The following is a 27,446-nucleotide window of genomic DNA, read 5'->3' as shown; positions in this document are numbered from 1 at the left end:
CCGCCATGGATGTGGTGTACGCTCTGAAACGCCAGGGCCGCACTCTCTATGGTTTCGGCGGCTGAGGATGAAGCGACCCTTTTCCAGTGAACCCAAAGGCTCTTTTCAGAGCCACCCAAACCCTCCGATAGAGAGCGGAGACATGAGGACGGGGAAGGCAGCGCATACTGAGGGGCATGTTACTGTAGCCGGTTATTTCGCGTTTATCCCGACTTTTACAACTACTTTGTGGGCGGCACGGTGGCACAGTGGTTAGCACTGCTGCCTCACAGCGCCTGAGACCCGCGTTCAATTCCCGCCTCAGGCGACTGGCTGTGTGGAGTTTGCACGTTCTCCCCGTGTCTGCGTGGGTTTCCTCCGGGTGCTCCGGTTTCCTCCCACAGTCCAAAGATGTGCAGGGTCAGGTGAATTGGCCATGCTAAATGGCCCATAGTGTTAGGTAAGGGGTAAATGTAGGGGTATGGGTGGGTTTCGCTTCGGCGGGTCGGTGTGGACTTGTTGGGCCGAAGGGCCTGTTTCCACACTGTAATGTAATCTAATCTTCAGTTTCAAAAATGTACCAATACCGTGTTCTGCCGTACGGCAGAGAGCATTCGGAGTGGACGATTCACTTTGTTACTGTTTACCGTGGCGAATGATTTTAAAATTGCAAGTATTTTTACAGTGTAGATAAGAGGCTATTCGGCCAATCGATAATTACTGTTGTGCAACCTGGTTATTCCATCTAAAGAATAACATCGTAACTTTGTAATAGTAGGATGTAGCAGCAGCATGAGGCCATTCTGCCCGTCCAGCTTGTTCTGCTATTCCATCATGGCTGATATTTCTCAAATTTCCCGTAACCTTCGATCCTTATTTTCGTGAATACCTGTCCATCTCAGGAATGATATCATTGTGTACTTGGCTGTCCATGCCATAAATGATAATTTGTTTTTATTTATTGTGGAACCCAGACGTTAATGTTCCATATTAGAGTATTTATATTTCCCAGGCATAACACTCAGCTCAGTTTTGTTACTGGGAGCCTGCAGATGTGTTATGTGGCGCGTTCTTCCCACCTGCCCGCTCAGGCAGCGATAACAAATTGTCTTCGGGCAAGTAATAATTTGGATGAAATAAAAATTATTGATAGTGTGGTTCTGTAATTTTACCGGTGTACACTATTTTGGTTTTTAAGATGTTTACATCGGCGGTTTTTCGATTGATTCACGGCGGATACAAGTTCGGTTGCTCATCCAGGGAGCGCAGGAAGCGATAGGGGACATTAGTACAGTATTTCTCTTGGAATTCAGTTAAAGACAAAAGGCAGCGGCAGTGAATTTGCAACTAATGAGATCTTCATTCAGAGATTGCGGAAATATAGTAATTAGATGAGTGATGTTCACATCAAATTTTGGTATTGGGTTAGATATTTCAGGAAAAAACCCATCTCCTCATTGACTGACTCCCTTTGCGTTAACATGGCTTGTGGTGAGGTGGAGGCAGGAGAGAAAAGGGAAAAAATTGCGCCAAGAGATCAACGGCTTATTTTCAAATTTGAAAATGCCCACCATCACTTTATCGCATTCCCTCCTTTTACAGCTGAAACATGACTGACTGCTTTTGAACACGCTCTTTCGAGGCCGGCGGAAAAAAAGTGGATATGAACCGAGCAGAGAATATATTGCAGAGGTATATGCTACAGAGACAGTGGGAGGATTCAGCTCTTACTGATGCAGTTAAAGGAAATGTGAAGCCAAACCCGATCGGGAACACCCGTGACACTATTCTAAACTCATAGAACATTGGTCACTCAGGCAGTGACCGTGTAATGAGATATAATGTATGTCCGGACACCGTTAGAATCGTATTCTAGGAAATAATCTTCCTCTGCTGCCACAGGCAGTAAAAATATCCAATAAAAATGAGATAGATATGTAGCGATGTTAAGTACAACAGCCAGGGCTTTACACATTAAAAGGAAAGTAATTAAATCCGACAGACGATTCAGCTCCTTTCACAAATGCTGTGAGTGGCTCTTAAAAGAGCCTTTGGCTTGTCAGATTCAAGGATGGTCTCTTCATTTTTTAGCAGATCCCGCAGCGGAAGTTTTCTTGGGCAACAGCACGGCCTGGATATTAGGCAGCACCCCGCCCTGAGCGATGGTCACCCCTCCCAGCAGCTTGTTGAGCTCCTCGTCGTTGCGCACGGCCAGCTGCAGGTGCCTGGGGATGATGCGGGTCTTCTTGTTGTCCCGGGCCGCGTTGCCGGCCAGCTCCAGGATTTCAGCCGTCAGATACTCCAGCACCGCAGCCAGATAGACCGGCGCTCCGGCACCCACACGCTCAGCATAGTTACCCTTTCTCAGGAGCCTGTGAACACGGCCCACCGGGAACTGCAGGCCAGCCCGGGACGACCGAGACTTCGCCTTGGCGCGACCTTTCCCACCGCCCTTTCCTCTTCCGGACATGGTCACAAGCACTTTCACAGAGAATGCTGCACTCCGCCCACATCGCGGCCTCTTATACCTTCGGGAGGAATGGTGGGGCGGCGATTTCGGAATGGTCCCATTGTCCAGCCCCTCCTAATGTTGTTTCAATTCCCAATCAGATATCTGCCTCATTCCCCAATCCGGAGAGGGCACGGGGAGGAGGGCGGAAAGTACCGGCGCCAAATCATCAACCACATTTTTACAACTTGAAAAGCCCGCCAATATGTACCGAAAAGTAGAGAGTTTAAACACAGAAGAATGCACGAATACTAGATTTAATTTACTTCTACGTTAAAAGTGTACCCTTTACCTTGCCTCCTGGAATCTGTCCATTTCTGATCCTGAATGGAATCTTCTGAACATTAAACACAAGCGGAAACAAAAAAGGCGCCAAACCCTGCCTCTGCAACTAATCATTTATTTCACATTTCAACAGCACACCGATAAAAACTCCACATTTACTCTGCCACTCCTGCAGCTGTTCGAATACATCCTGACAATACCAGTGCGGAGATTTGGAAATGAAAAGTAAACAAAGTAAAATCGCACTCCGAGGGAACCTGTTTATTTTGCTAGTCGGCTGGTACTCGGGGCACTTTGTTTTCCGGGGGTGAAACTCAAGGTTCGTGCCCCATCGGGGCTTGTAACTCCTGAACTGATCGAATAACAGAGGAACACGGACACATAAAATCAGCTGAAAAATGTCTCAGTGGCGTTTAAGATGATCTCTCTCCCCAGGCAGGGACTACAGGATATACTTGATCGCATCTGAGAGTTCGGCGCGCACCGGGTCAGCTGTCACTTTCTATAACATTTACAACATAAAAACCTCGCAATGACATCAATGGTACAAACCCAGAAACATAATGGTCCAGCTATTTCAGAGAAATTGTAGGTGGCTCTTAAAAGAGCCTTTGGGTTGTGGATGTGTGTGTTTCAGTACAATGCGGTCCCTCACTTGGAGCTGGTGTACTTGGTCACCGCCTTTGTGCCCTCCGACACGGCGTGCTTGGCCAGCTCCCCGGGCAGCAGCAGCCGCACGGCGGTCTGGATCTCCCGGGAGCTGATGGTGCTGCGCTTGTTGTAATGGGCCAGGCGGGAAGCCTCCCCCGCGATGCGCTCGAAAATATCTTTGACGAACGAGTTCATGATGTTCATGGCCTTGGAGGAGATGCCGGTGTCGGGGTGAACCTGCTTCATCACTTTGTAGATGTAGATGGAGTAACTTTCTTTCCTGGTCCTTTTCCTCTTCTTGCCACCCTTCGCTGGCGCCCTCTTCACCGCTTTCTTCGCGCCCTTCTTGGCAACTTGACCCTTCTTTTCCTCAGCCATAGCGCCGCTCACTCTCAGATGCAGAATAAGGGAAAGCGGACTCGGAGCTCGGACGTTATAGACTGACGGCGTCATTCATGCTAATGAGGGATGGAGGAACGCCTGTCTTCTGATTGGCTACTTTGGAGGCATGGTAACCTCACTCTGATTGGTTAGTCTGGGAATCAATGTGGATCTGTCAGGCTCTGCAATATCATCGGAAACACAAACCGAAATTTTGTGAAGGGATCAAATTCCAAGCTTGTTCTAAAGTGTGAGATTCTAATTGTAACGTATTCTGCATCTTTTGATAATGGTTTTCTTTTCCATTTTAAAATGGCATCACAGTTATTGTCAAGTGAGAAAATGCACTGCAATCTGACAGGGTGTATGTTTTACTCCTGGAAATGACGGAACTACTTGACAAGTGCATTGTGTTGGAGGAAAATGGGAGTTAAGGAATGTTCTCTTTTGCTTGTGTTTCTTGCTCTACACTCTCTGCTGTAGCTGTATGATGTGGGAGCTGGCTGATCCCATTGTGAATGGCAGTGACCACATCTGCAGCAAATGTTGGATGCTGGAAGAACTCCTGATCAGAGTTGATAATCTAGAATCTGAGCTTCAAACACTGCAGCACATTCGGGAGGGGGGGGGGGGGGGGAGTTACCTGGATGCTTTGTTTCAGGAGGCAGTCACACCTGGGAGATTAAGTAATTCACATTCAGTTAGTAATCAGTGCCATCAGAGTGTGACTGTAAGTGAGGAAGGTCGGGGGAACCTGAGTTCAGGAATGCAGGAGCCTCAGCCCTTGACCTTGTCCAACAGGTATGAGATTCTTGCTCCCTGTATGGATGAGGAAAAGGGCTCTGGACAGGATGAGCCAGTTGACCACGGCACCATGATGCAGAAGGCCATTCAAGAGGGGGGAGCAAAAAGACAAGTAGTTGTTATAGGGGATTCTATAATTAGGGGGATAGATAGTATCCGTTGCAAGCCAAATCGGGAGTCTCGCATGGTGTGTTGCCTGCCCGGTGCCAGGGTGATCCGACTAGCTTGAAAGGATATTAGAGCGGGAGGGGGAGGATCCAGTTGTTGTGGTCCACGTTGGGACTAACAACATAGGCAAAGCTAGAGTGGAGGACCTGTTTGGGGATTATCAAGCACTAGGAAGGAAATTGAAGTACAGGTCCTCAAGTGTCATAATCTCCAGATTACTGCCCGAGCCACGTGCCAATTGGCATAGGGATAAGAAAATTAGGGAAGTAAACACGTGGCTAAGGGATTGGTGTGAGAAAGAGGGATTCCACTTCATGGGGCATTGGCATCAGTTTTGGAACCGGGGGGATCTGTACCGTTGGGACAGTATCCACCTGAACCGATCAGGTACCAATCTTCTAGCGAAGATGATAAATAGAATGGTCAGTAGGACGTTAAACTTCTGAGTTGGGTGGGGGGGGGGGAGGGAAAGTGAAAGCGACAGGGAATATGGAGTTAAATGGAAAGATAAGCAACAGGATAGCATGTGTGCAGACGGATTTAAACTTGAGGCAGACTGGGAATGCAGCAAAAAGGAAGGATAACTTAGGACATCTTATGACTTCCAATATCTCTAATGATAAGAAAGTTAGCATTAAGGCATTTTAGCTGACTGCTCGTTGCATTCATAACAAAGCAGATGAACTAATGGCACAGATCATCATGAATGATTATGATGTGGTAGGCATCAGAGAGACATGGTTGCAGGGGGGTCAGGACTGGCAGTTAAACATCCAAGGATTTTCAACTTATCGAAAAGACAGGGAGGCGGGCAGAGGGGATGGGGTTGCCTTGTTAGTTAAGAACAAAATTAAATCCATGGCACTGAATGACATAGCGTTGGATGATGTGGAGTCTGTGTGGGTGGAACTGAGGAACCACAAAGGCAAAAAAAAACATAATGGGAGTTATGTACAGACCTCCTAACAGTGGTCAGGACCAGGGGCGCACCATTTACTGGGATATGGAGAAGGCATGTCAAAAAGGCAAGGTCATGGTGATCATGGGATACTTCAATATGCAGATGGACTGGTTAAATAATGTTGCCAGTGGATCCAAAGAAAGGGAATTCATGGAATGCTTACAGGATGGCTTTTTGGAACAGCGTGTCATGGAGCCCACAAGGGAGCAGGCTGTTCTGGACCTAGTGCTATGTAACGAACCAGACTTTATAAAAAATCTTAAAGTAAGGGAACACTTAGGAAGCAGCGATCATAACATGGTAGAGTTCAGTCTGCAGTTTGAAAGAGAGAAGGCAAAATCGGATGTAATGGTGTTACAGTTCAATAAAAGTAATTATGAGGGCATGAGAGAGGAACTGACAAAAGTAGACTGAAAGCAGAGCCTAGCGGGGAAGACAGTAGAACAAAAATGGCAGGAGTTTGTGGCTATAATTGAGGACACTGTACAGAGGTTCATCCCCAAGAAAAGAAAGATTATCCGGGGAGGGATGAGACAGCCATGGCTGACAAAAGAAGTCAGGAAATGTATTAAAGAAAAAGAGAGATCCAATAAAGTGGCCAAGAGCACTGGGAAATCAGAAGATTGGGAAGGCTACAAAAACAAACAGAGGATAACAAAGAGAGAAATAAGGAAGGAGAGGATCAAATATGAAGGAAGGCTAGCCAGTAATTTTAGAAATGATAATAAAAGTTTCTTTCAATGCATAAGAAACAAACGACAGGCAAAAGTAGACATTGGGCCACTTCAAACTGATGCTGGAAGCCTAGTGATGGGAGATAAGGAAATAGCTGGAGAACTTAATAAGTACTTTGCGTCAGTCTACACAGTGGAAGACATGAGTAATATCCCAACAATTAAAGGGAGTCAGGGGGCTGAATTGAGTATGGTTGCCATTTCAAAAGAGAAAAGCTAAAAGGTCTTAAAATTGATAAATCTCCTGGCCCCGATGGGCTACATCCTAGAGTTCTGAGGGAGGTCACTGAGGAAATAGCGGAGGCTTTGGTTGAGATCTTTCATAAGTCACTGGAGTCAGGGAAAGTCCCGGATGATTGGAAGATTGCTGTTGTAACCCCCTTGTTCAAGAAAGGATCAAGACAAAAGATGGAAAATTATAGGCCAATTCGCCTCACCTCGGTTGTTGGTAAAATTCTAGAATCCATCATTAAGGATGAGGTTTCTAAATTCTTGGAAGAGCAGGGTCGGATTCGAACAAGTCAACATGGATTTAGTAAGGGGAGGTCGTGCCTGTCAAACCTGTTGGAATTCTTTGAAGAGGTGACAAGTAGGTGAGACCAGGGAAACCCAGTGGATGTGGTCTATCTAGACTTCCAAAACGCCTTTGATATGGTGCCACACGGGAGGCTGCTGAGTAAGGTGAGGGCCCATGGTGTTCGAGGTGAGCTACTGGTATGGATTGAGGATTGGCTGTCTGACAGAAAGCAGAGAGTTGGGATAAAAGGTTCTTTTTCGGAATGGCAGCCCGTGACAAGTGGTGTCCCGCAGGGTTCAGTGTTGGGGCCGCAGCTGTTCACGTTATATATTAATGATCTGGATGAAGGGACTGGGGGCATTCTAGCGAAGTTTGCCAATGATACGAAGTTAGGTGGACAGGCAGGTAGTACTGAGGAAGTGTGGAGGCTGCAGAAGGATCTAGACAGTTTGGGAGAGTGGTCCAGGAAATGGCTGATGGAATTCAATGTGAGCAAATGTGAGGTCTTGCACTTTGGAAAAAAGAATACAAGCTTGGACTACTTTCAAAACAGTGAGAAAATTCATAAAGCCAAAGTACAAAGGGATTTGGGAGTGCTAGTCAAGGATTCTCTAAAGGTAAACATGCAGGTTGAGTCCGTGATTAAGAAAGCGAATGCAATGTTGTCATTTATCTCAAGAGGGTTGGAATATAAAAGCACTGTTGTGCTACTGAGACTTTACAAAGCTCTGGTTAGGCCCCATTTGGAGTACTGTGTCTAGTTTTGGTCCCCACACCTCAGGAAGGACATACTGGCACTGGAGCATGACCAGCGGAGATTCACACGGATGATCCCTGGAATGGTAGGTCTAACATACGAGGAACGGCTGAGGATCCTGGGATTGTATTCATTGGAGTTTAGAAGATTAAGGGGAGATCTAATAGAAACTTACAACATAATACATGGCTTGGAAAGGGCGGACGCTAAGAAATTGTTTCCATTAGGCAAGGAGACTAGGACCCGTGGACACAGCCTTAGAATTAGAGGGGGTAAATTCAGAACAGAAATGCAGAGACATTTCTTCAGCCACAGAGTGGTGGGCCTGTGGAATTCATTGCCGCAGAGTGCAGTGGAGGCTGGGACGCTAAATATCTTCAAGGCAGAGATTGATAAATTCTTGATGTCACAAGGAATTAAGGGCTACGGGGAGAATGCCGTTAAGTGGAGTTGAAATGCACATCAGCCATGATTGAATGGCGGAGTGGACTCGATGGGCTTAATGGCCTTACCTCCACTCCTATGTCTTATGGTCTTATGAAGGACATTCTACTATCATCTACTCTGTAAACTCCCTTCAGTTATCTTTTCCCCTATTCTTCTTCAAATCTCCAATCAGTATCAGCCAAAGTATTCATACATTATTCAGAATAGCTGCCAGTGTGTGTATGATTGTCAGATCTACTCTGATTACCTCAATAACTAAAGGGAACTGACGTACTGTGACCTGTGCCTTTTGCTTTCTGTTGACAACATGAATTTTACTCCTTGACTGTTTGGCTCCTCAGTCAGTGTCAGCCGCCTCCTGCCAATCTTTCAGTTCCTGAAATCTTACTTTGCACTACATTAGAATAGATATTATTTGGTGCATTTCAGTTTCTAGCAGAATTTTTTTTCATTATGAACTTTGCTAGGTGGATTTCTCTGAACTTTATTTGGTCACAAGTCATTTGTACCCACTCTGAACTGGTCACTGTTATTTAAAGATTATTTTGAACATTGTACTTGTTTGAATTTTAATGGTGACTATTTTGTGTTATTTGTTTTATCACTGTGATTCCCTGTTAACACTGTGAGATAGTGTTGTTCAGAATTTCAGGTTGGTTAAGGGTTAGTTTACCTCTCGTTATTGGCTGTGTAAAACGGGAGTGCGGTTTTTGATCAACCTATGTGAGCTTTCGGGAGGTGAATAATTATTACTCTCTCACAATCTGTCCCTGTCAGTTTCTGCCATCTGAATGTGTGAGTGTAGTCATCAGTCTGTACCTGTCCATTCTTCCACAGTGATTATGTTAGTGTAACTATCACAATCCCAATCCCAGAATGTCTGATGTGAGAATGTGTAAGGGTATTTACCATTGCAGTGCCTATCAGTCTTTACTATGAGACTGTTTGACTGGCTTTATCAATCTGTACCCGTTTCTTTCTACTCAATGAATTTGTCTGTGTAATTTTCAGTGTTCCAATATCAGTCTCTGCTATGTAAATGTGGGAGTGCTTTTATCAGAATTACCTCGTCCATTTCTCTGTTGGGAATATGTCAGTGTGGTTATCAACATGTCCCTGTCAGCTTCTGTTTTGTGAGTATCTCAGTTTAGTTAAACTTTTCCACACAGGTTGTGATGTGCGAATATGGCAGTCTAGTCATCAATCTGTACCTGTCTGTTCTTCCACAGTCATTATGTTTGTGTAATTATCAGTCTATCCTTTAGGTCTCTGCTGTGAGAATGTGTAATTGTAGTTGTCAATCTGTCGCTGTCAGTGTTTGCTCTTTGAATGTGAGAGTGTATTTACTAATTGGTCCCTGACAATTACTGCTATGTAAATGGGGGTTTTGCTATCCATGTCTTTAGGTTCATTTTTGTTATGTGAATGTTTGACTGGCATTACCAATCGGTACCTGTCAGTTTCTGCTCAGTAAATATGTCTGTGCAATGAACAGTCTATCCCTATCAGTGTCTGCAACGAGTCTGTGTGAATGCTTTTATCAGTCTCACCTTATCAGTTTCTGTGTTGTAAACATGGTCATCAATCTTTACCTGACATTTTCTGGTTTGTGAATATGAGAGTTTGGTTATCAATTTGTACCTGTCAGCTTCTGCTTTATGAATATCTAATTTTGGCTTAATCTGTTTCTGAATATTTCTCTGGTGTGCATATGGCAATGTAGTTATCTATCTGTACCAGTCTGTTTCTATTACGTGAATATGAGGGCAGCTATCAGTTAGAATGATTGTGTGGCTTTAAAAGGTGCATTTTGTCCTGTCCATAGTAGTTAATATACAAAGCAATAAAGAAGAAATTGGAATAACTTAACTCTACTGGAATACTTAACAGAATAATGGATACAGTATCACTTGCTAATTAACTGTTCCAATACAGTAATATCCCATAAACATCCTTGGCAAAAGATAAATTCAATAAAGTATATATCCATTCAGGCTGTTTCTGTTCCAACTTTAAAAGAAGCCTCAAACTGTTTACTCTAGTGCAGACTTCTTGACACTTCTGCCATAAAACCTCTCTTCAACAAGAAAGAAAGAACAAAATAAATATCTTCAAGCCACAATACCAGCAAACCTTCCACCCCTCTTAAAAAGAACTGATCAATATACAGAGATGGCCCAATTTTTAAAAATTCCTTCGCCTTACATTATTAGTAAACAATACGTACACACTTCATTGACTCTAAGCATGCAAACACTCACTACGACAGCCCACTTTTTCCTGCTATGTAACGCTTCCATCTTTTTTCATCAAAGTCACAACAACACCTTGGCAATTAGGTTCTCTCGCCCTGCAATGTATGTAATTTGCAAATTGAATGGCTGCGATAGTAAGCTTCATCTAAACGTCTATAATTTTTGTTCTTAAATTTCTCCAAAAACAATAAACTCAAGGTGTCCTTCTCAAACATGAAGTATTTCTGTTGATGAGTCTTCAGCTTTCTGTAAAGATGCCCGATAGGTCTCAAACTGTTGCTCTCGTGGCTCGGTGGCTCTGCCTTAAATTTGCTCTTCAAGAACAAAAAGACAAAAACCCGTTAAAGCCACAGTCTCAATCTCTCATTTCCTGCATTGTGGATATGAAAATTCATTTATCGACCTGTACCTGTCCATTCTTGTCACACGAACATGCAAATGTTCTCATTAATGTGTCCCTGTCAGTTATTGCAATTCAAGTGTATGACTATTGTTATAAATCTACCCTCTCAGTTTCTGCTGTGTGAATGAGAGTTTAGTTATCAAACTGTACCTGTCAGTTCATGTTCTGTGAAATGGGAGTGTTATCAACTTGTACCTGTCAGTTTCTGCATTGTGAATATGGGAGTGCACTTATTAATCTTTCTAGGACAGTTACTATTGTGTAAAGTGAGAGTGTACTGACCTATCTGTCCGTCTCAGTTTCCGACATCTGAATGTAATTTTAGCTATCCTAAAGTACCTGAGAGTTTTTCTTTTATCTTTGGCAATGAGAGTGTCACTTTCAGTCTCACCTTCACTCTACCTGACAGCAGTTAAGTTTGGTTATTGATCTGTAATGCTATCTTCTGATAGGTGAACATTTGAGCACAGTTATTCATCTGTGTGGGTTACTTTCTGATATCTGAATATGAAAGTGTTGTTGTCAACCCATTCCTGTTGGTATGTGCAATGAAAATAAGAGAGTGTGTGTCACTTTCTGTCATGTGAACATCTGAGTGTTATGAATCTATCCATGACAGTGCCTGCAAAAGGGGTGTGTGTGTGTGTATGTGTAACTGCCCTGTTAATATGTGTCGTCATCAATGCGTTTTTGCTTGTTTCTGCAAAATGAACGAGTGAACAAAGGTATCAATGCATGCCTGTCAGTTTCTATTTGGTAAAGGGATGTATCTCTCTGGCAGCCACTAATATTCTCTGTGAGGGTGTGATTTGTTATGTGATACTTGTTATGAGGGTGATTGTAGGCAGATCTGTTTCAGTTCATGAGTGCATATTTTGGACAAGAATTCAGCCTTTCCAGTTTCAAAATTGTGCAAATATCAATGAGCTGTGAATGGTGAATTTGTTCAAACTGGACATATGTGCATTGTGAACTGTGAGAAAGAAACAAACTGATATCTTCTCAATTGTTTGAACATCTCTCTCAAACTGAGCTCAATGTGTAGCTGACTCAATTCGCTCTGACAGTGGAAAGAATGTTCTTCGCTTTGACAGCAGTAACATACCGGCTGTTTGTTAGAAGCAGCTGGTCACACTTGGCTTCATGGCGAGGGAAAATTACATTGTCTTGGTCCTTCAAGTATTTGCCTGGAGGGAGACAGAAGTGAAATCTCCTGGGAATCACCATCAGCCAAGTTTGACTATCTTTAACTGAACAACGCAACATTCTGTTAATAATCATGAGGATATTGTATTTAAAGCCAGGAATTCAAACAGAACAACATGTCTGATTCTACTCTTGCTCCATGTCTGGTGATTTTTCTTTTTGTTAATTCAATACCAATTGACTTAGGTCCAGAAACGAACCAATAACTGTACAGCTCCATGAATGGGACTATCCAATGCAAGTGGGGCTGTGAATATGAGTTTAGTTATTGAACTATTCATGTCAATTCCTACTTTGTGAATAACAACCACACTCTCATATTCTGTCCTTCTAAGCCTTGCTTAAATTACTTATGTATTCAAAAGTAGTGACTCACAGTGACAGATTGATATAGAACTATAGATCCATTGAAATGTCATTGCACATAAGAGGACCATTTGGCCTATCTTGTCCATTCCAACACAAACACACCAGATGGCCATTTAATCCCATGATCCTGCTAACAGCCCATAACCCTGCAGCTGAGAGCACTGCCTATTTCTGCAATCTGAATTTAGTTTTCAATTTGTTCCTGACAGTCTCTGTTTCATAGATATGTCAATATAGCTATCAATTTGGACCTGTCCATTCTTCCTGTATGAATATTTGAATGGAGTTATCCATCTCTACTTGTAAATGTCAAAATACAGTTATAAATACATATTTGTCACTCTCTACAATGTGTGAGTTTATTGAGCAGCCTGTCCCTGTCAGTTTCTGTTCTGTTAATCTGAGAGCGTCAGTAATAACCTGTACCTGTCTGTTTCTGGTTTGTTAATAGGTGAATGCAGTTATCAACATATACCTGCCAGTTTCAGTCAGTGTGCATGTGAGTGCTGTTATCAAACTGTACCTGTCAGATTTTGCTGTGTGAATGTGACTGTCATTTTCAGTCACTGTCAATTCTGTCATGTGAACAAGAGATTGTCAATCAATGTATTGCTGTCAGATGCTGCAATGAGAATGTGTGACTATAGTTATCAATCTGTCCACGTCACTTTCTGCTATATGCATACAGGCGTGTAGTTATCAATCTGTACCTAACAGTTTCTGCTCTGTGTCTGTGGATGTATTTATCAATCTATTGCTGTCAGTGTTTGCAACGTGAAAGTAAATTGATCAATCTTTCCTCATTAGTTTCTGTTCTCTGAATCAGTGTTTAATTATCAATGAGTAACTGTCAGTTTTTGGCTTTGTGAATGTGTAGATGCATTTATCATTCTACCTATCAGATTCTGCTTTGAGTTTTTCTGAGAGTTTAGTTTAATCTGTCCCTGTCAGAATCTGTAAATGTAGTTACTAATCCATACCTGTCAGTTTTTCTGGCTGAATATGTGTGTGAAATTGTCAGTCTATCCCTGACCAATTCCACTGTGTAAATATGAGAAATTCGGAAGCAATGCTTCCTGTCAGTCTCTGCAATGTGAATATGTGAGTGTATTTATCAATATTTCCCTGACAGTTCCTGCTCGGTGAGATAGTGTTGGGATCAATACATTCTGCCCTATGAATATTTGAGTGTCTTTATCAAATTATACTTGTCAGAAAATTTTCTCTGCAAACACAGAAGTTTAGCAGTCAGTTTCGTCAATGTGAATGTGTGAGCACAGGTTTGAATCTATGCCTATCTGTTTCTGCCAAGTCAATATGAGAGTGCAGTTTTCAATCTCTATCTGTCAGATTCTGTGTGAAATTGAGTGTACTTATCAAACTGTATCTGAGAGTTTATGTTAAGTGAAAGTGGAAGTGTTGTTATCAAATTGTACCTGTGATTTTCTGTTATGTGATTAGAAGAGTGTAATTACTAATCTGTCCCTGTCAGTGTCTCCTCCATATATCTGTGCAAGTAATTAAATTATACCTGCCAGTTTTTGCTGTGTGAATGAGAGTGTACATCTCAACCAATATCTGACAGTGTGAGTTATGAAAATGAGAGTGTTGTTATCAGTCTGTACCTTTCAGTTTCTGTTATTTCAACATGCGAATTTAGTTATCAATCTGTACCGGTCAGTTTCTGCTTGGTGAATATGTGAGTGCATATAACAATCATTCCTTGTTAGTATCTGTGTTGTGAATATGTGAATGAGGTTGTCAATTTGTAAACCTGTCAGTTTCAGACATGTACATATGGAAATATACCTGTCAGATTCTGCTCTGTGACTATGGTGCAGTTATCAATCTGTCTTTGCTTTGTGAACATCCAAACATAGTCATTAATATGGACATGTCAGTTTCCACTATGTGAATGCGTATGTGTATTTCCTAACCTACCCCTGAGAGTTTCTGCTGTCTGTCTATGAGAGTGTTGACTTGAACATGTAGCTGTAAGTTTCTGGCTTGGTAACGTTCGAATGCCTTTATCAAAATGTATGTCAGTTTCTGTGATGTGAATGTGTCAGTCCAGTAGTCAATTTACAACTGTAACTTTCTGTTCTGTGTGGTGGTTATCATCTGTACCTGTTAGTTTCAGCTTCATAAATGAATGAGGGTAGTTGTCCACCTGTTCCTGTCAGTTTGTGCTGTGAATGTGTCAGTGTAGTTAACAGTCTGCATCTGTCAATTTCTGCAAGGTGAATGAGAGAGTGTAGTTCCTAATATATACCTATGAGATTCTGATCTGTTATGTTTGAATATCGTTATCAAACTGTACATGACAGTGTGTTTATCCCTCTGTGAACTTGGAAGTGTAGTAATAAATTTTTACCTGTTCGGTTATGTTATGGGAAAGTTCTTGTCAGTTTCCTTCAAGTGAGTTTAGTTATCCATCTGTGCCTGTTAGTTTCTGCTACGTGAATGTATGAGAGCAAGTATCAATCTGTGTGTCTTAGTTTCTGCTACATCAATAAGCAAGTTAAATCTTTGATCTGTACCTGTCAGTTTCAGATATGTGAATGTATGAATGCAGTTATTAATATATCCCTGAATGTTTCTGCTTGTAAAAATGCAAATATATTCATTAAATCATCCCTGTCATTTTCTGCAAAGTGAAAATGAAAATGTAGTTATCAATCTGTAACTGTCAGTTTCTGTCCTGTGAACATACAATAATCAATCTGTACCAGTCAGTTTCTGCAGTATGAATATTCTTGTATAATGCGGCACATTGTTCGGCACAGTGGTTCGCTCTGTTGCCTCACAGCGCCAGGGACTTGGATTCGATTCCAGCCCCGGGTGACTGTCTGCACAGAGTTTGCACATTCTCCCCGTGTCTGTGTGGGTTTCCTCTGGGTGCCCCGGTTTCCTCCCACAGTCCAAAGAACAGTTTAGGTGAATTGGCCATGCTAAATTGCCCATAGTGTTCAGGGATGTGTGGGTTAGGTACATTACTCAGGGGTAAATGTAAAGGGAATGGCTCTGGTTGAGATAAACTTCAGAGGGTCAGGCTGAACGTCCTGTTTTGAAACTGTATGGATTCTAATTTTAACTAAAAGACCATACCTGAACGTTTCAGCAAGATGAATTATAAAATATAAATTGATAAGTTATTAATCTCTCATCAGTTTCTGATTTGATAATGTATGAATGCATTTATCCATCTGAATCTATTTTTTGTAATACGAATATGGGAGTACAGTTACTGCTCTATGCCTGGAGACATAGGAGTGGAGGCTAGGAAACTTGGGGAAATATATATTGATATCTTGAAAAATATTTGATATCAGTCCATATGCCAAAGTGGAAGTGTTAGAGATGTTAAAAAAAAACATAAAGGTGTATCAAACTCTCAGACCTGATCAAGTATATCCCTTGATGTTGTAGAAAGCTGTATTGGTAATTTCAATAAATAATATTGTTTTCTTACTTTTTTTAGAATATCTCATAGGGAGGGTCAATCTATCCCTGTCAGTTATTGCAATAGGAATGTGAGACTGTGGTCATAAATCTGTACCTGTCAGTTTCTATGTGAATATGTGGGTGCAGTTACCCATCTCAGTTTCTGCAATGTGAATGAGAGTATAATTATCAGTCTCTAGCTGTCAGCTTCTCCAACATCTATTTGTGATGTTAGTTATGGAGCTGAACCTGTTAGTTTCTATCATATGAAGGTGTGAGTGTCATCATCAATCTGTCCCAGTCAGTTTCTGTAATGTGAATGGGTGAGAGTAAATATCAACCTGCAACTGTTTCTGCCATGTGAATATGAGTTGAGTATGAGAGTGTCGTTGTCAGGCTTTGTTTGTCAAACTGAGTATTGTTATCGATCTATACTTGTCAGATTCTGCTGTGCTTTATGCAATATGAAACTGAGTGTTATTGCTAATCTGTTCCTGTCAGTTTCTGCTTTGTGGATATGAAACATTTGTTATCAAATTTTCTCTGTCAGTAACTACAATACGAATGTCAGGGTGTATTTACTAATTTGTTCCTATCAGTTTCAGCTCTGTATATTTAAGTGTGCAGTTATTAATCTGTAACTTTCAGTGTCTGCCATGTGAATGTGCGAGTGCATTTATCCTATCAGCTTCTGTGTTGCGAATATGTGAATGTGCTTACCAATTTGTACCTGCCAGTTCCGATATGTAAATATCGTCCTCAATTTCTCCTTGCCGATTTCTCCTATATGTGTTACAGTGTGCAGTTAGCAATCTGTACATGACCTTTTCTGCAATTTGAACATCAGAATATAATTACCAATCTGACTGCTCTGTAAATGTATAAGTAGAGTCATCAAACTGTACATGCCAGCTTCTGCTTTGTGACTCTGAATTTAGATATTAATCTTTGCCTGTCAATTGCAGCTATGTGAATGCACTTATCAGTATGTATCTGTTAGTTTCTGCTCAGTGCATTTGATTTGTGTCATGGATTGTGCAATGGAAAATTAAGAGTTTTCCAACTCCTATAGTGCAGACTCAAACTGGCAGGAATGATACCATGGGCTGTTCTTCAGGATGTCATCAGTTTTTTCTCAATGCATAGCTACATACTTTTGTGAATAATGTTGAAAAATGGATAGGTGTTACATTCCTTTGGTAGTGTCAAAAGGAAAGGGGAACAAACGAATAAATTGTATTGTAGCCGACTGACCACAATGTTCCTGCTACATGAAAGAGAACTCGCTCGTTCACTTCATTATTGTATTGTGAGTATTACATAATCTTGCTCTGTGGAGTGATGGTGCAAGCCATTAGCAGTACTCTCCTGATGCTCTATGGTGCCAATGAGGAAAGCGAAAAGACTTGTATTTTTGTCATACAGTGGAGAAGATTTAAATCATTTAGGCAAATTTACTTCATCAGGTGGTCCGAAAGCGTCACTCCGAAAGCTAGTGTGCTTCCAATTAAACCTGTTGGACTATAACCTGGTGTTGTGTGATGCTTAACTTTGTACACCCCAGTCCAACACAGGCATCTCCAAATCATAACATGAGTCAAATTAGGCAAGATTAAATTGATCAGTGTGGTAGTCAGTTAATAATAATTAGGGTATTTTTAAACCTCGCAATTCAAACAGAACCAGGTTTCAATTCCACTCTTTCCCTGAGTTGCTCCTGGTCTCCTTTTCTTTTATTTGCATCTTTGCAACAATTGGGTGAGATCCAGAACTAACATTTGTACACCTCCATGAATGGGAATTCCTGAAGCAGCTGCAATGCTGACATATATCATTAACAAGCTGCCAATACACTAACTGTTGAAGGAAAGAACAAGGGACGCTATGTCTAATGTTTAACTCAAAATTTGAAATCTGTTCACTCTAATACGTATCCTTTATACGACTGTCACAAAATTATGGTCTGTGCTTCCATTCTTCACTGCCCAATATCAACAAACAGCGTGAAACAGAAGCCAAACAATGAATTTCCATCAGTGTTTTAAAAACCACAAGAATGTCCCACAGCAGCTTCTTCCCGCTCTGCCTCCCTCAGCAGGCCCACACACAGCCCGAGAAAGGCTTCTCTCTTCCCCCCAGCCCGCTCACACCAAGTTCCGGGACCAGTTCCTGCTCCGCTCGGCCTCTTACAAACAGCCCCCGGTTCTCCCTGAACTCACCCCGAATCAATCCCGATCTCTGTGTCCCAGGCTCCCATCCCGATGTGCTGCTGGAAGGAGCCTGCTGTTCCCTCGCTTCCCTGGGCGCTGATCTCTCCATCGCGGTCTGTTTCAAACAAACCTCTTGCACTCACTGAGTAAATGCTCCTCAATGGCAGCGCTGGGGGAGGGCCTCACGCATGCGCTCCTCTACTCGGGAAACAGCTTTGGGAAAGGGGCAGCACCGCGCATGCGCTGCTTCAGGTTGCCAGAACAAATCATTCACAATAAACCGACAGTGACAGCAGCAGTGCTAAACCCAGACCCAGTATTAGGGATTAGGATCAAAGCACAAATATTACTTCCAAAAAAAGGAGAGACTAAATAAGATTGGATTGTTTTTTTTCCTGGATGACTGCGGTGACACATGATTGTGGTGTGAAAGATTGAGGCTAATGGACAGGGTGAATATAGAGAAACTGTTTCCCTTGTTTGAGCGATCAATCACAAGTGGTGATTGGGTTAGGATATGGTAAGGATAAGGATTCTCACTGTGGTGTAGGGTAAGGGTTAAATATATGGAGCGAATTTCAGAAAAAAAATCTCTTCCACTCAGCAAGTGGTGGAAATCTGGAAGATACTGCCTGGGAAGGCAGTGGAGGCCAGAAACCTTAACCTTGAAAAAGTATTTGGATGAGCACTTGAAATGTCATACTATTTAAGGATATGGGACAAGTGCAGGAAATTAGCAAACCTTCAGTAGTAGTTATTTTGGGTGCAGACATGATGCCTGAAGGGCTTTTCTATGCTGTATGAGTATATCCATGTCAGCTTTTGCTATGTGTATCTCAGGGTACAGTTGTTTATTTGTACCTGTCAGTCTCTGATTTCTGACGATATAATTGCATTCATCATATGCCACCTGTCAAGTTTTTTGCAGTGTATATATGAGAGTCTAGTTATCAACCTGTAACTTTCAGATTGTAGAGTCATACAGCTTTTGATCCAACTAGTCCACACTGACCAGATACCTTAAGCTAATCAAATCTCATTTGCTAACATGGAGTCATAGAGATATATAGCATGGAAACAGACCATTCGATATAACCCACCCATGCTGATCAGATATCTCAAGCCAATCTCATCCCAACTGCCAGCACACGGTCCATATTCCTCCAAACCCGTCCTATTCATATACCCATCCAAATGGCTTTTAAATGTTGCAATTATACCAGCCTCCACCACTTCCTCTGACAGCTTATTCCATACACGTACCACCCTCTGCGTGAAAACATTGAAACTTAGGTCTCTATTATATCTTTTCCCCTCTCATCCTAAACCTATACCCTCTCGTTCTGGACTCCCCGACCACAGGGAAAAGACTTTGTCTATTTATCCTATCCATGCCCCTCATGATTTTATAAACCTCTATAAAGGTCACCCCTCAACCTCCAATGCTTCAGGGAAAAAAGCCCCAGCCTAATCAGCCTCTCCCGAATTGACAAGTATTGATGAATCATCCTCTGAACAACGTCCTCTTTTTCAATGCAAAACACACTCTGTTGCTCGCAAATCGGCGGGCCTTTCAAATGGGAGAGAAAGTTGTTGATGATTTGGTTCTGGCTTCAAGAGAAGAGAACGTGCCCACTCTTCTCCTTATCTCTTACAAGCATATTAAACACCAGAGAATTTTTTTTCTGTTTGCTATTATTTGCTCAAGTTATTCTCTAATATTTGATTATTCCAGGACGTGCAAGCCCCGGTTGGGATGTGTGCCCTGAATGTCACCACTGGGGAAAAAAAAGTGCCCCTTTTCTTACAGACCCACGGGTAGATACACACTGATTTTTCAATTTCCAGAACTCCGCGCGGGTTCTGTTGGGTGGGAATGATGATTGCACGTTTTAAATGAGGCTTTCTGCTGTCGGCTCGAAGCTTTCAAAATGAACGAAATCAAACCAGAACCAGAAGTTGCCGGACTGGAATAGTTAATGTGGAGCTTCTGCGACAAGGGAGCACGGTATTAAAATAATATCTAAGAGCGGTGTTCGTTATCAATGCGCTCATGGCAAAGAACGTTCATGAAATCCTGACAGGGCTGAATGAGGGCATTCGGCCCATCGAGTCTGAACCTCCCCTCCGAAGAGGATCTCGAATCCTTTAAATAGCTTCTGGACTCATTACCCGAAAGAAAGGTTGTTTGAATTGTACTTTTATAATCGAAAAGCAAATTAACGACTAAGTATGAAGACATTTTTTTTCCTGTGAAACAGCCTTCTCTGACATACGTCGTGGCGGGATTTTCAAATTGGAAAGAAAACGGTTGATGATTTGGCGCCATGTTTTCCCGCCAGCTTCCTCAGCAATGACCATATAGTTACAGCTGGTGGGAACACCAAGGGAGACAATGAGGACAGAGGGGATTTCATCCGGAATAAACATTCCCCGACCTAATATGTAGTGTAATAATTGCATAACATTCATGGCAATGTACTAATCAGTGCCGCAGAAAGCCGTGTCTTACAAATAACTCCCCTCCCGGCTAGATTCAAAATAAATTTAATAACAGAATTTACTTCGGGCGGAGAACAAATTAATGTCGTGCTCTCAGGTCCCCGATCGCTTCCCGCTCTCTCTGGATGGTTTAGTGGCTCTGAAAAGAGCCGTTGTGTTTTACTCTCTCTCTCGGGGTGAATGTGCAGGGCCGGCTATGCTCCGTTTAGGCGCGCTCCCCACGGATCCGGCGGGCCAGCTGGATGTCTTTGGGCATGATGGTGACCCGCTTGGCGTGGATGGCACACAGGTTGGTGTCCTCAAACAGTCCCACCAGGTAAGCCTCGCTGGCCTCCTGCAGGGCCATCACCGCCGAGCTCTGGAAGCGCAGGTCGGTCTTGAAGTCCTGAGCGATCTCTCGCACCAGGCGCTGGAAGGGCAGTTTGCGGATCAGCAGCTCGGTGGATTTCTGGTAGCGGCGGATCTCCCGCAGAGCCACCGTGCCGGGCCTGTAGCGATGAGGCTTCTTCACTCCGCCCGTGGCCGGAGCACTCTTGCGGGCCGCTTTGGTTGCCAGCTGCTTGCGGGGAGCTTTCCCTCCGGTGGATTTGCGCGCTGTCTGCTTGGTCCTAGCCATTTTCTTCAACTCTCTGTAACACACACAGGCTGCTACTGTCAATGCTGAGGCTGCTGCGGTGCTGCCTATTTAAGGGAACGGAGAGCCCGCCCTAGAGCTGGGATTGGATGCAGCCCCGTCCCTCAACCAACAGAGAAACAGCTCCGGAAGGGACAGTAAAGGCAGGAAAAGATTTGTTGGAGGCTGGTTTGCTAACGTGAAATGACGGTTGGTTAGTTTGAAAATGCCCGCCGAACTCACTCTGACAAACCCTGAGATTAAATTAACCATTAAAACGCAAAACACCATCCGTCTGCAACTAAGATAACATTTAATACTTTATAGTATTTCTTTAAAATCTAGTTAGCTGTCAGCGCGGACACGAGGCGGGATCATTGTCTGATTTGACTGTAATAGGCAGGAGGAAAGGCGGGGTTTAAAACAGCCCAGACAAACTGAACAACCGAACTTGTGCCGGCCGTGAATCAATCTAAACAACCCCGCCAATTTAAACATCTTAAAAGCTAATGCAGTGTACACCGATAAAAGGACAGAATTACCCTCAGATTGTAATTAGCCCGAACAAAATGTGGAATTGCTGCCTGAACTGTCTGTAACAGGTAGATGCAAGGAACACGGCATGAAAACATGTGCAGTGTCCCAAACAAAGTAACGTCCCTGAATGGGTCAATGAAATACAAATACTACAATATGTCACATTGGTGACTCGGTAGAGTTATAAGTAGCGAAGTGAAATAACCAGATGGAGATTCATTCCCATTCATAGGTCTCCGCTCTCGTAAACCATGGCAAGTGTTTATTTGATTTATTCAGATCAATTAATATCTGTAGGTGTGCGCCCGGCGCCGGGACAGGGAACACTGGATCCGGGCTCAGCTCTTTCCTGAGAGATGTGGGTGGTTCTGATTAGAGCCTTTGGGTTCAGATGTTTATATATTACACCGATTTATTTGCTGCTGTCTTGGTCACTTTTGCTTTGGGCTTGGCCTTGCTTTTAGCCGGTTTGCTGAGGGGTTTGGGGGTTTTAGGGCCCTTGGACTTTTTCACCTTCTTCACGAGAGTCCGTTTCTTTGTCGCTGCTTTGCTCACCGCTTTCTTTGGCGGTGCCAGCTTCTTGCCGCTCGCTTTCTTGGCTGGTGATTTCTTGGCTGTCGCTTTCTTGGCCTGGGATTTCTTGGCTGTCGCCTTCTTGGACGGTGATTTCTTCACGGCCGGTTTCTTGACGGCCGCTGATGTTCCCGCCTTCTTTCCCGCTTTTGCCTTGACTGGATTCTTCGGGAGTTTGAAGGAGCCGGAGACGCCCTGGCCCTTGACCAGAACAAGGGAGCCGTTCGCCAGGCACCTTTTGATACTCACCCTGATCTGTGCCTTTCGCTTTCCCACATCGATCCCGCTTCTCTCCAGCCCCTTCTTTATAGCGGACAGAAACGCCCCTTTGCGATCCTTGATATCCCCGACAACCTTCAGAATCAGCTCTCCCAACCCGGGACCGGGTGTTCTTTTCCTGGGAGCTGCCACCTTCTTCTTGGGAGCCTTGGCTTTGGTGGGAGCGGCGGCTGGAGGAGCCGTTTCGGCGGCTGCATTGTCGCTCATTTTGAGAACTCTGCGCTGAATCTCTCTCTGGGTCAGTCTGAACTAGGTCAGCAATGAAGCTGCTGGGGGCGGCACTGAGCAACTTCAAGGCAGCGAGCCGACGGCGCAGGGACAATCTGCTGCCTGCTCCTGCTGCCTCTCTGTGTTTCTCTAACGGCCTAAACTCTCCGATTCCTCTGAAATTCCGCATCACCGGAGAGCCAGGCTCGATCGCTCCTCACCCTGACAAGGGAAGCTTTACGGCCGAAGAAAATTCAAACGCATTTTGCTGCTGCGCTAATCGCGCTTTCTGAGCTGAACCTTTTAGACCGAAATCTTGAAACTAATAAATATATTGCCTTCAAATCGACCTTGAGGGTTTAGAAGGGGAGCAGGGCGATAACTTGAATTCAAAATATTTTTGAGTTAAATAAGAGAAACTTGGAAATATCATAATATTAGCGGATACACAAACACAATTACGGTAGACGAACCGTCCGCCCTTTTCCTACAGTCTCTCTGACCACAATATTCACATTCACAGTCACACGCCAGAAATATCACCTTTCAACTTTTCCTGCGTTGTCCTGGGAGTTACTTACAGTTTTGTTTCTCCTCAGTAACTGTTACACTCTCATCAGCTCTACTGTTTACATCATCAAAGATGGCCAGTCGGTTTGCCAAGCTTAGAAGACAGAACAGTATGCACTGGAACAGGCCCTTCAAGTCCACGCTGAGTCTAGCAAATCCTGAATACTGTTTTGTCAAATGCTTCGCAATTGAAGCTTTCATTTTGATTTTCCCTGCAGGCTGACTGGTCTATAGTTCCCAATTTTATACCTACCTCCCTTCTCCATTGGATTGCTTACACTAGCTAGCTCCTAATCTGTGTAAATTATTGCAGAACCTATAGAATCTTGGAGCATCCACTGTTGCTCAGCCCACTACATTAAATAGTCTGGGACGCAGATGATCAAGGTCTGGTGTTTCACAACCTTCAATCCAATCCATTGTCCCAACATTATTTCCCAAATAATACTGATTTGGTTCAGTTTTACCCTCTCAACAAACTCCCCAACATTTCTACTGTGTTAGTTCTATTAATATTTGTGAACAGAGAACAACAGCATGTTAGTGATTTTTGAGATGTTTTCGTTTCCGATTTTAATGTTGTAAGTGACATGTGGTCCTCTTTACCAACCTATTTAAGTTCACTTCCCTCTTTACACATGTATTGGTGTTTTAGCAGTTTTTTTATGGTTTCTGCAATATTACTCTTTTCTTCATTTGTTCTTTGTTAGTTAAATCCCTTTTCGCTGTCATTTGCTGAATTTTGATCTGTTTGCAGCCTTCCTGTCCCGCTATATTTCTTCCCAAATTGTAGGCCTTTTCTTTGGACCAAAAACTATCTTAAATAGCCGTTTCAAGTTTCACAACATCCTTTTTATAGGAGAGAGACCAGAATTGCGCATAATATACCAAAAGTGGCATAACCAATATTCTGTACACCCACAACATGTTCTCTTAAGTCACATACTCAAAGTTCTGACCAGTAAAAGAAAACATATCAAAAGCCTTCTTGCTATCCTATCTAACTATAACTCCACTTTCAAGGAACAATGACTCTGCATTCCAAGGTCTCTTTGTTCAGCAACATTCCACAGGACCTTAATATAAAGTGTGTAGGTCCTGCCCTGATTTTCCTTTCCAAATTGCAGCATATCATATTGATTTAAATTGAACTCAGTATGCCACTCCTGGGTCCAGTGGCCCATCTGATCGAGATCTGAGGTAGCCTTCTTTGCAGTCCACTACACCTCCAATTTCTGTGTAATCTGCAAACTTACTAACCAACTTACCTGCAACCTCACATCCAAACCGTGCCGCCCATCGTGGGCGGCACGGTGGCACAGTGGTTAGCACTGCTGCCTTACAGCGCCAGAGACCCGGGTTCAATTCCCCCTTCAGGCGACTAACTGTGTGGAGTTTGCACGTGCTCCCCGTGTCTGCGTGGGTTTCCTCCGGGTGCTCCGGTTTCCTCCCACAGTCACAAAGATGTGCAGGGTCAGGTGAATTGGCCATGCTAAATTGCCCGTAGTGTTAGGTAAGGGGTAAATGTAGGGGTATGGGTGGGTTTCGCTTCGGCGGGTCGGTGTGGACTTGTTGGGCCGAAGGGCCTGTTTCCACACTGTAATCTAATCTAATCTAATCTAATCAAATCATTCATAATAATGTGGTGGTGCTGGTGTTGGACTGGGGTGTGCAAAGTTAAAAATGACAACACCAGGTTATAGTCCAACAGGTTTATTTGGAAGTACAAGCATTCAGAGCATAGACACCTGATGGAGGAGCAGCACTCTGAAAGTTTATACTTCCAAATAAAACTGTTGGAATATAACCTGGTGTTGTTTCATTTTTTAAACTAAAATCATTTATATAAATGATGAAAAGCAGTGGACCCAGCAGTGATCCTTGTAGCACATCACTTGTCACAGGCTTCCAGTCTGAAAAGCATCCCTCCACCACCACCCTCTGTCTTCTACTTTCAAACAAATTCTGTTTCCAATTGGTGAGTTCTCCCTGTATTCCATATGATGTAATCTTGCTAACCAATTTCCTATGGGGAACACAATCAAACCCCTTACTGAATGCCATATAAATCACATCTACCACACAGAAAGCCATGTTGACTACTCCAATCAATCCTGGCCTTTCAAAAAGATGTAAATCCTGCCTTTCACAATCCCCTTTTGATCACCTGATGAAGGAGCATCGCTCCAAAAGCTAGTGTGCTTCCAATTAAACCTGTTGGACTATAACCTGGTGTTGTGTGATTTTTAACTTTGTACACCCCAGTCCAACACCGGAATCTCCAAATCATCACTCAACTGTTTGACTACTGTTGATGTTACACTCACTGTTCAATAGTTCCCTGGCTTTTCCTTACCACCTTTCTTAAATAGTGGCACTACGTTAGCCAACCTCCAGTCTTTTTGCACTTCACCTGTGACTATCGATAATACAGGTATCTCAGCAAGAGGCCCAACAATCACTTCCCTAGCTTATCACCGTGTTCCAAGGTGCACTTGATCAGGTGCTCGTACTTTAACCACCGTTTCTGTTTAAAAACATCCAGCAGCACCTCCTCTGTATTATGGACATTTTTCAAGATGTCACCATTTGTTTCCCCACATTCTATATCTTACATTTCCTTCTCCTTGGTAAGCACTCGCTTAGTATCTCCCATATTTCCTGTTGTTCCACACATAGGTTGCCTTGCTAATCTTTGCTGGGCCCTAATCTTTCCCTGGTTACCCTTTTGTCCTTTATGTACTTATAAAATACATTTGAATTCTCATTAACACTTTTTGCCAAATCTATGTTATGTCCATTGTTTGCCCTCCTGATTTCCTTTTTAAGTATATCCCTAATGCCTTTATACTCTTTGAAGGATTCACTCAATCTCGGCTGTATATACCTAACACATGTTTCCTTCTTATTCGGACTAAAATTTCAACTTGTTTTCTCATACAGCATTTCCTACACCTACCGATCATGCCTTTCACTCTAACACAAACATCCTGTCTCTGGACCCTCCTTTTCTCATTTTTGAAGGCTTCCCATGTTCCATCCATCCCTTTGCATGTGAACATCTGCCCTCAGTCAACTTTTGAAAGTTCTTGCATAATACTCTCAAAACTGGCCTTTGTACAAATTAGAAATTTAACTTTGAGATCTGTTATATCCTTTTGCGTAACAGTTTTAAAACTAATTGAATTATGGTCGCTGGCCCCAAAATGCTCCCCCACTGACACATCATTATATCCCAAGAGTAGATCAAGTTTTGGACCTTGTCTAGAAGATATATTCACATACTGAATCAGAATTTTTTTCTGTACACACTTAAGAAATTCCTCTCTGTCGAAATCATTAACAATATGGCAGCCCCAATCTGTGTTTGGAATAGTAAAATCCCTCACCATAACCACACCAGTATTCCTGAAGATCGAAGATCTCCTTACAAATTTGTTTCTAAATTTCCTGATGACTGTTGTGGTGTCTACAGTCCAATCCCAATAAGGTGATCAAACCCTTTCTTATTTCTCAGTTCCACCCAAATAATTTCCATGGATGTAATCCCAGGAAAATCCTCCTTAAATACAGCTGTAATGTTGTTATCTCTTACCAAACACGTCACTCCCCATTTTCTCTGGCTGCCCCCCCTGCCCCCCCGCCCCCCCCTCCCCCCACTTCCCCTCCCCCCATCCTTTGATTCCTGGAACATTATGCTGCAGTTGTGTCATCCCCGAACCAAATCTCTGTAATTGCTATGATATCCCAACACCAATCCCATTTTCCTAACCATGTCCTGAGTTCATCCTCCTTCCCTGTTAGGCCTCTTGCATTGAAATAAATGCAGTTTAATTTATGAATCCTACCTCATTCTCTGCTATGTTCCTGGCTGCCCTGACTGTTTGATTTGCCAACGATACCAGTCTTAGATCGCTGTCTTTCCTCACTATATCCTTGGTTCCTGCCCCCACACCTTACTAGTTTAATCTCTCGCCAGCAGCTCAAGGAAATGTCCCTGCCAGTATATTAGATCCCTTCCAATTCAGGTGCAATCCTCCAAAGAGATTCCAATGATCCAAAAACGTGAACCCTTTTCCCATGCA

The 27,446-nt window shown here is 43.0% G+C and overlaps 4 protein-coding genes across 8 annotated transcripts in view; all 4 read right to left on the bottom strand.

The window, feature by feature from the left end:
- Positions 1 to 2,039: 2,039 nt before the first annotated feature.
- LOC148135532 (histone H2A-like) lies at positions 2,040 to 2,460 on the bottom strand. The gene has a single exon (XM_087984943.1). It carries the CDS (start codon positions 2,447 to 2,449, stop codon positions 2,060 to 2,062), a length of 390 nt encoding a protein of 129 aa, XP_087841069.1. The 5' UTR covers positions 2,450 to 2,460; the 3' UTR covers positions 2,040 to 2,059.
- A 437-nt stretch (positions 2,461 to 2,897) lies between these two features.
- On the bottom strand, positions 2,898 to 3,904 carry LOC148135531 (histone H2B 1/2-like). Its single transcript, XM_087984905.1, has one exon. The coding sequence runs from the start codon at positions 3,875 to 3,877 to the stop codon at positions 3,425 to 3,427; it is 453 nt and encodes a 150-aa protein (XP_087841031.1). The 5' UTR covers positions 3,878 to 3,904; the 3' UTR covers positions 2,898 to 3,424.
- A 4,167-nt stretch (positions 3,905 to 8,071) lies between these two features.
- LOC122544532 (histone H1.01-like) overlaps positions 8,072 to 27,446 on the bottom strand; it is a 179,340-nt gene continuing 159,965 nt past the window's right edge. The window contains exons 3-5 of one of the 5 annotated variants that reach the window (XR_015755275.1): positions 16,591 to 16,699; positions 11,957 to 12,038; positions 8,072 to 10,762 (exon numbers count right to left, since the gene is read on the bottom strand). Coding sequence is in view for 1 of the 5 variants with exons in the window: in XM_087984889.1 (XP_087841015.1) it covers positions 11,902 to 12,038; positions 22,191 to 22,791 (738 nt within the window). In the remaining 4 variants the exon portion in view is untranslated. Of the gene's footprint in view, positions 10,763 to 11,901; positions 12,039 to 16,590; positions 16,700 to 22,190; positions 22,792 to 27,446 lie in introns of those variants that run through there. The other 4 variants (XR_015755273.1, XR_015755277.1, XR_015755278.1 and 1 more) reach the window with 4 other exon arrangements.
- LOC148135530 (histone H3) lies at positions 20,673 to 21,198 on the bottom strand. Its single transcript, XM_087984552.1, has one exon. It carries the CDS (start codon positions 21,196 to 21,198, stop codon positions 20,788 to 20,790), a length of 411 nt encoding a protein of 136 aa, XP_087840678.1. The 3' UTR covers positions 20,673 to 20,787.

Source organism: Chiloscyllium plagiosum, unplaced genomic scaffold (assembly GCF_037043375.1).
Source record: "Chiloscyllium plagiosum isolate Xiang-an unplaced genomic scaffold, Cpla_swu_hap1 HiC_scaffold_49, whole genome shotgun sequence".
Classification (NCBI taxonomy): Eukaryota; Metazoa; Chordata; class Chondrichthyes; order Orectolobiformes; family Hemiscylliidae; genus Chiloscyllium; species Chiloscyllium plagiosum.
The sequence above is the reverse complement of the archived record's forward strand: the minus strand, read 5'-3'. Positions and strand labels throughout refer to the sequence as shown.

Bases quoted from the DNA above. Each gene is read 5' to 3' on its own strand.
- LOC148135530 (XM_087984552.1), bottom strand. From the start codon at position 21,198: ATGGCTAGGACCAAGCAGACAGCGCGCAAATCCACCGGAGGGAAAGCT.
- LOC148135531 (XM_087984905.1), bottom strand. From the start codon at position 3,877: ATGACGCCGTCAGTCTATAACGTCCGAGCTCCGAGTCCGCTTTCCCTT.
- LOC148135532 (XM_087984943.1), bottom strand. From the start codon at position 2,449: ATGTCCGGAAGAGGAAAGGGCGGTGGGAAAGGTCGCGCCAAGGCGAAG.